This window comes from Symphodus melops, assembly GCF_947650265.1.
Source record: "Symphodus melops genome assembly, chromosome: 4".
NCBI lineage: Eukaryota > Metazoa > Chordata > Actinopteri > Labriformes > Labridae > Symphodus > Symphodus melops.
In genome coordinates this window covers 15,162,811-15,170,944 of record NC_136694.1, presented here as the reverse complement: position 1 = coordinate 15,170,944, position 8,134 = coordinate 15,162,811, and the positions used below count along the sequence as shown (strand labels likewise).

The 8,134-nt window shown below is 41.6% G+C and overlaps 1 protein-coding gene across 2 annotated transcripts; it reads left to right on the top strand.

Annotated features, from left to right (window-relative positions):
• Positions 1–28: 28 nt before the first annotated feature.
• Positions 29–7,073, top strand: mdm4 (MDM4 regulator of p53). Of its 2 annotated transcripts, none has more exons than XM_079340763.1 (11): positions 29–280; positions 760–841; positions 946–1,020; positions 1,153–1,286; positions 1,410–1,459; positions 1,906–1,970; positions 3,195–3,291; positions 3,375–3,535; positions 3,660–3,842; positions 3,980–4,048; positions 4,750–7,073. In XM_079340763.1, exons 2-11 carry the CDS (start codon positions 776–778, stop codon positions 5,317–5,319), a joined length of 1,470 nt encoding a protein of 489 aa, XP_079196889.1. In that variant the 5' UTR covers positions 29–280; positions 760–775; the 3' UTR covers positions 5,320–7,073. The 2 variants fall into 2 exon arrangements, with proteins under 2 accessions (XP_079196889.1, XP_079196888.1); XM_079340762.1 differs by having other exon boundaries at positions 31–280; positions 3,645–3,842.
• Positions 7,074–8,134: the final 1,061 nt, after the last annotated feature.

Here is an 8,134-nt window from a genome sequence, read left to right as displayed (position 1 = left end):
TGTTAGGCAGTGCAGTTCTATGTAGGGCTGTGCTTCTTACCCACCAGTAGAGGGCGCCACACTATCAGCCCATGAAGCTGTGCACCCGGAAGTGTGTCGCCTTTCTTCACCGTTTTGAATCTTTAGTTTAGCTAATAGCTAACCTGTGACTTGTAACGAGATTTAAAATTATCATTATTTTTTTTTTAGCTTTATGTAACAAATATATATAAACACATTTTCCAGACCACAGTGCGTCGTGATCACTGCAACAGCTATGAAGTAGAGTCAAGTTATCACGGTGAGAAGTTTTAATATTTCAGGATAAAGCTAACCAGCTAACTTTACGACGTGAACGACGCTGCATGATGACTCGTAATGTTTGGTCGGAACGGTTCTGTTCATTTTGCACCTGCATACTGTACATATACACAACAATTCACATGTCAGCAGCTAATATTTGCTCACATGATACATTTAATTTAAAGCGAGCTCAGTTAGCCAGGAATAAAGGCCTGTTATTTTTTTTAAGAGTTATAAAAACGAAAGTGATGGTGACTATATAAAATGACTTTACTGCAACTGATGTGTGCTTTTGTCCAATTAAGATTGAAGACATTTCAGCTTGGTGTGTGTTGACCTTACATTTATCTTTATACATGAATTAAATGAAGCCCACGGTGGTTTGTCAGCGTGGAGCCGTGGGTGTTTTAGTGTGACGTCTGACGTGAAGGTGGACGTGAGGGCTCCATCTTATACATGATCATTTCTTGTTTTCAGACAGTGTTCGTTTACTATGAGCTCCCTATCAGCCCCGGCATCAAGCCCGTCATGCAGGACACTACCTGGAGAGGGAAATCAGGTATGATCACACCATAGTTTAAGACAGCTGCTTTGGGTTCACTTATATTCAATTCATATTTGAGGCTGAGCCAATGTACTACATCCTCTCCTGCTCTCCTTTAGGTGCAGCCAAAGGCTCCTCTCCTGCAGATATTACGTGTTGCCGGAGCACAGGAAGAAGTCTTCACCCTGAAAGAGGTGAGCTGTCAGCTGAACAGTGTGTCTGTGGGCATGCAGCTGGTCAGACCAGCACTCATTATTAGTCCTTTATGTTCACTGATACATTAAGAGGTGCCTTCTGATATCAAGCGTGAATTATATTATGTGCAGGTGATGCACTACTTGGGTCAGTACATCATGGGGAAGCAGTTATATGACAAACAGAGGCAGCACATCGTCCACTGCCAGGATGACCCTTTGGGCGAGCTGTTGGAGGTGGAGAGCTTCTCTGTTAAAAACCCAAGGTATTAATTCTCCCACACCTCATCAAGGGCTTCTTTTCTTTTACCTCATTAATGCCAGACTATATATTTATATGTATATCCACAATAAAAAGCTTATTCATAACTGTTATTCTTATTTCACAGCCCGGTGTATGAAATGCTCAAGAAGTACTTGGTTGTGCTCGGTTGTTCTGGTAAGTGACACATTCAAGGATGCTTTGTGTTTACACACTTCTGATGTGAGTGAATGTCTCTGTAAGGGGATCATCGAACAACTACCAGTGTATGAATTCATTTTGTATAGTTAGCACATTAGATATTTGTGACGTTACATTGCCTTTCTTCTTCACCCTGTGATCGATGAATTTGAAATGATGCATAGTCTCTTTTAAAGTTAGGATCTTTGGGAACATGGTGAATATCTTTCCATCACATCCCCTCTATTTGTTCCAAAACTCAGTTTTCTTTTGCCATACACTTGTGAGTGCTTGTGATAGTTTGTGCATCTCTTTGGGATTGAGGCACCAGTTGAAGATCTAACCAAGGCACAGGAAGAAGGCCTTAGTGAGAGAGTGTGTTCTGCTATAATCAAAGGGTGGGGTTGTCCTGTTTCTGTTACTGTGTCTCATCCTAAATGCAGACGCTGCAGAGAATCTTTCTGTGGGCCGTGAGTGTGTAGAGGGCGGAGTGGAGGATCGTGGTCAGGTAAAACTGAAGCATGGTGCTTTGGAGAAACGGAGACCCTACAACTTCTCTCACCATGTGGCACAACATTTTTGAAAACAGCAGGACTAATGACTAAACCACTAAAAGATAATATCTCTCAGTCATAAGGTTTCACATTCACAGATCCCAGTGTTTGATTTAAGACAATTAGATGTTGGTGTAGCACCCATCCCAAAGAATATTAAGTAACCCTCAGCCTGCTTGTGTGTGATGGGGAGAGGAGGTAAGGTCTCGCGTCTCCATTGGTGTGCTTTTTGTACAGAGTGGCACCGTCTCTGTACAACCTCATCCTGGGTTTTGGTCTGGTGGTGTTTCAGCACTCTGTTGGGATCCACTAGCACCAGCCAATGGATGGGGGGGCAGAGTCATCCTCTCTGTCTGTCTCAGAGTTTTCTTCTCTGCTCCTGACTGGAGGATCGTAGCTCCTGATCCAGATACAGGCCCAACCAATAAACCCTGATCCCCTTCACCCATCCCTATGTACCCTTTTTCCAATTCCCTCCACAATCCACCTCGAAGCACCAACTGAGTGCCCACGGTCAGGAATCACTTTTAGCCAGTCTGCACTACTCACGTTATCAATCGATTTCTGCTTGAAGTCAACCGAATCAAGGGTGCAAACAAACGTATGATTTTACAATACTTTATCTCCTTTTCAAATTCATATATTAGATGAGCCCACAAGACATCAATAAAAGAATAATCAATTAATCTTTATTTATATAGCGTCAATTCACAACAGGCGTTATCTCGAGAAAAAAAGTTTAAAAAGATATTTACTTTTCAATTTCTTTCAGCTTTCCTTTCTTTTCCTCTTTTCCATGAATATATATTGTATAAGATCATGTATCTTGAACAGTATATTTCTATACATAATGACTTAGAGTAGGAAATCCATCATTCTATGATGCAGCCTTTCAAAACGGATCTTTGAGTCTCTAGTTTCATGGTTTTTTTAATTAGTGCACCTGTCGTTTCTAAATGTCTTTATATCGTTCTACTCTTCACACAGCTTTTCAGCTCCTTTTCCTCTCCTAAATCTCCCCCCCCCTCCCCCCACTGGCCTGTACCCTGATTGCCCTGCCCCTCGTCCTCTAAAGAAAACAAGATATACACAGAGGCCATCTCGAAAAGGAGCTGCGAGTCCTCCAAGTAACCAGTTCTTGCTCTGTGGTCTAATTGTTGTCCTCCTTCTCTCTGTAGATGTGTGGAGGTGTGGTCAAAGCAGGTCTGGAGGCTGGCAATCACGTGCCTCTCCTGCAGACCCCCTCCCAGAGACGACCTCGGGAGCCCGACGACGGTAAGAAGGCGGTCTGTTACGTTCCCAGCACTACGCCTGGAACATGTTTGAATGCTGGGTGTAATGGTTCAATACCTCTCCAGACTCCCTTGAAGGCCTGCCTCGGTCAGCCTGCAAACGGCCCAAACTGGATGTTACTCTGGACGAGTGGGACCTCTCTGGCCTGCCCTGGTGGTTTCTGGGTAATCTCCGGAGTAACTACAGCCGTAGGAGCAATGGCTCCACAGACATCCACACAAACCAAGTAAGAAAACCATGAGTGATCAGATCAAAAAGCACCTCGCAGACCTTAATGCTTGTTGGAAAATGGCATGAATTGGAACGTAACAGTGTTGGTCTGACTGATGTGTCAGCTGTCTCCTGCGCAGGAGGAGGACACTGCCATCGTGTCAGACACCACAGACGACCTCTGGTTCCTGAATGAAGCTGAGAGTGAACAAGTGAGCGTGGAGATGAAAGAGCCTGCCTTTGAGGAAGGGAGCGGAGGAGAAGGGGAAGCTCCACCTGAGGAGGAAGATGGAGGGGGGAAGGAGTACACCGCAGATCGAGAGGTAGAAGCTCAAGTCTTGTGCTAAATGTTGCTATGGAGGCTATTGCAGACTATTTGAATTGTTTCAGTGAAGAGAAATACATGAGAACGTGTTTACAGTCTGCAGTGATCATACTATTCAAATATGAATTCATCCAGATGCAGGAGGATCCAGATGAAGACTCGCAGTGTTTGAGTGACGATACTGATATAGAGATCTCCACACAGGTTGGTATTTTTTGCCTCACACTGAATGTTCTTAAGTTGTGTTGTGCTTCTCAAACTGAAGGCTTTTCTTTGCATTGCAATGTGACAAAGTTCCCTTCGTCAGCACTTTAAATTATGACTATAAGATAATACTTTAATAAAACTTTATCGATCCTCAGAAGGGAAATTGGGGCGTTGCAGCAGCACAGAGACAAGTGAAGATCCAAAATACACATTTAAAAGAATAGACAGGATAAATACGAATAAAAGTAGGAGGTACATACAAGTACAATATATATGGTGAAACTAACTATACAGGGCAAGTAAGACATAATGTGCAGTGAATGGCAAAAAAAAAAAGGACGAGTGAAGTGACTTTGTATGATTAATAGCAGCAAGTTATGGAAACAGCGGTAAAGAAAAAGCAGTATGGTGTCACTGTTCACTTTCCACATTTTTAAATGTTACAGCTTTATTCCAAAGTGGATTAAATTCATTTGTTTACTCAGAAGTTGACACGATACCTCATAACGACAAAGTGGAAAACGTTTGTCTGCAATTATTGACACTTTATTAAAAAGAGAGAACAATACAGTATTCACAGCCTTTACTCAATTCTTTGTTGAAGCACCTTTGGCGCCATGATGGAAAAGTTTGAGAGCCTCCGTTGTAGTTGAATTCACAAAAGTTGAATGTGTGATTTGTGTCCTCCTGTCCCTCAGGACGCATGGCAGTGCACAGAGTGTAGGAAGTATAACACACCTCTCCAGAAGTACTGTGTACGCTGCTGGGCTCTGCGTAAAAACTGGTACAAAGATGTTCCCCGACTCGCCCATTCCCTTTCCGTGCCTGACATCCCAGCATGCAACTCCCTCACCACCCATGATGAGGAAGATGACAGCGACACAGGCATCGATGTCCCAGATTGCAGCAGGACGGTGTCTGACCCCGTCATCTTGCCCTCCCACTCCACAGCTGACCGACCTCTGCCCACTATGCTGAGTGGGAAAGGCAAGGGGCCGTGGCCCTCCAGCTTCCTTAAGGATGAGCAGCTGTCAGGAGGGGAGAGTCAGGAGAACCTAGGCATGGAGGTTGAAGAAGTTAGGCCAGAGGCCCTTTTAGAGCCTTGTAAGCTCTGTCGAGTGCGACCACGCAATGGAAATATAATACACGGACGTACGGCTCACCTTCTAACCTGTTTTCAATGTGCGAGGAGGCTGCACAAGTTCCAGGCGCCTTGTCCAGGGTGCGGGAAGATCATCCAAAATGTTATCAAGATATTCATCCTCTAAAAAGCACACGTGTATCTGCCAGACTCTAGGGACTAAAACAATAACAAATAAAACAGCTGCATGGACTTAGGTACACACGCTGCTGGTAGATACACACAGGAAACATGCACCTTAACCAGGAAAACCTTCACATACACAAAGTATAGCACTTGGTGAACTAGCTTTCAGTTGCATGGTTTATTTTGCGTCGCACTGCCTCAGAAGTATTTAAAGCTGAAACACGAGTTGGTTTTGGTGCCACACATGATGAATAAGGGACACACACATGCAGAAGTATTTATTTATTTATTGGAAGAAGAAGTCACGGGAGTGCACAGGTTTCATGAAGGCTTGCTTTTTGTTTTCAGGCTGTGACATTGGGAGGTTTCTCTGTTCACTTTTAATTTTTTTATTTTAATAGTTCCATTGAAATACTAGCAAAGCTTGCCTCGTATTTGTTTTGTTTAAATTTCCTTCCTCCTAGATTCACTTCAGTCATCGTCAGGACAAAAATGGAAATCAGCAAGTATGTAAGTACAAGAATATTCCTCGAGCATCTCTTAGCCCCCCACACACACTTTTTCTCGATTCCCCTTTTGTTTCCTGGATTGAAGTAATGACAAAGATTGAAGAACAATTAGAAGTCTTAAAATCTTTTTTTTCTTGTAAAGAGTCGCAGCTCTATATAAGAACTCTCTGAGTTTTCTTTTCAACATGTTCTCTCTGCATCAGTGAATGTACTGTCAAATACAAATGTGGTGGCTTAGTCCTGTTACCTACTATTTTAAAGTCTACAATTGAATATAACCTGCTTGGGAATGTGCAGCTGAAGTATTTACTGTTATGTTTGTTTTTTTTAACCTCTGAGTATAAATATAACAATATGTATTTAGTATTTACAATTGCCAAGCATCTAGTGAGCGTAATGCCTGCACTAAGTTATGTCAGCTAATGGGTGGATAATGTTTAAATGTCCACCTGAATTTCTGACACATTTATGTGTGTTTAATTTATGATTGAATGTTTGAATCGTTTGGATGACCACCTCAAGGCTTTGTTACAGTGATCTAATTTTGACGTTTTGTTATTTTTTTCAAAGTGTGTAAGGAAACAGGCTAAGCTACCAAAATGTGCTCTAAATGAAAATGAATGCATAGTACTTATTTCGAGATGAGGGTCCCATTTAAGCGTTACACTGCCATGTAATACCCTGAATTATAATTTGTATATTAGAAGTTTATTTGGATGGTTTGAAGATTGTAATACTGGATTATGTAGATACTATGTACTTAAAGGTTGGTGTGAGATTACTACAAATACAGTACACTCTACAGTGTCATGGAGGGAAATATCCAGTGACGGTAAGCGTTTAGCATGAGGGCAAAGTCCTTCTTTCTTGATCTGCTCTTTAACTTGCGCTTAATCTTTCTGCCAGCAGATGGAGCCAAGTCTCAATATTGTATCTGGTGCCCACAGTCTGTAGTACCAGTATTAAAATGTGATGCATATATAAAGCATGTTCTCCGTTGTGAAGACATCCAGCACTGAGCGGATGTGAGAGCAAAAATAGCTTTAAGATTAATGTAGCTCATTATAGTCATCAACATTGTTATGCATCAAGAAAAGAAAAGTCCATAAACAGACTTCGTGCAAATGACTTAATCTCTTAACTCTGCAAATGTTTCAAAATGAATTAGCGGTAGTTGTAATGTTTGACAGCAAAACTATAATGTACTCAAACATGGTGCATCTATTAAAGTTGTTTTTTTTCTACATGTCATAGATAATGTTTTTGTAAAGCAATGAAGTGTTGGAAGTTCATGCTCGGCGTGGAGTGCTCGGAGAGTGTTTTGGTTGAAGAGTAAGTCATGTGTGACACGCCAGCTGTTATGCGTCTCTCCTTCACTGGACCAAAGCACCTGCAACTGTCCTCTGCCTACTCTCTTCTCTGCTTCCTTGTCTGCCTTATTTGTGTACCCATCCAGAAGTTTGATGGTCATCCTACCCTCCGCAGTAGATGAGCTTGTGCCACTGCTGCTATCTTGTGCAGAAATACGGCAGTTATGTTACCTCAGGGTGTTTTTAAGATAATGACGAATCATTACGGAATATTCCTGGAGTGGGGAAAGTCCCTGTCAACTTTTCTACTATCCTAAAACGTTCAAGCACATATTAGAGCGTCTTGAAAAGACATTTACATAAGATATAGGCTCTTCCATAAAAAAAGGAGCCAAAGTGATTCCAAAGGTTGTGGAAGTAGCAGTTCAAATCAAAATGTTTACAGGGGACTTTTGTAAAAACAAAGACAGCTTCACTGTTGGAGGAGGCAGGTATGTCATAAGTCATCTTAGTCAACTCAGTACTTGGGTGTTACCAGTAAAATAGAAGTATTGCTTGTTAAAAAAAAAGAAAGAATCCCTTTAATTTATACAGTTTAATATAATTTTGATAACCATTTGTCATTAGTTGTCAAAGTTAAAACTGGATCTAAGGCTAAAGGGTTAGAAGCAATTAGGGATGTCCCGATACAACTTTTTCACTTCCAATACAATGCCAATATTGCAGCCTTGAGTATTGTGCAATACCGATATCAATCCGATATGATTATAACATGGACCATACATACTTTCATTACTTATTTTGTAGTGTGGAATGTTAGAAAATGCTTGCTGATGTTATGTTACTCAAACAGAGAACAACAGTAGGTATGAGGAAAAACTGACCCGTTTGTTTTTTTATTTTTTTATTTGGAAGACTTGAGGTCCATTTGAGAGACGTATAGCAACACACAGGTTAAGAAATTGGTATAAGACACTTATAGCAATGCTTCCGCAAA

What these genes read in the sequence shown, in the direction of transcription:
- mdm4 (XM_079340762.1), top strand. Translation starts at nt 776, where the DNA reads ATGAGCTCCCTATCAGCCCCGGCATCAAGCCCGTCATGCAGGACACTA. An exon ending in GAGTGGAGGATCGTGGTCAG is followed by an intron (nt 1,971 to 3,194) that starts GTAAAACTGAAG and finishes TTCTCTCTGTAG; the next exon opens with ATGTGTGGAGGTGTGGTCAA. An exon ending in ACCTCGGGAGCCCGACGACG is followed by an intron (nt 3,292 to 3,374) that starts GTAAGAAGGCGG and finishes ATACCTCTCCAG; the next exon opens with ACTCCCTTGAAGGCCTGCCT.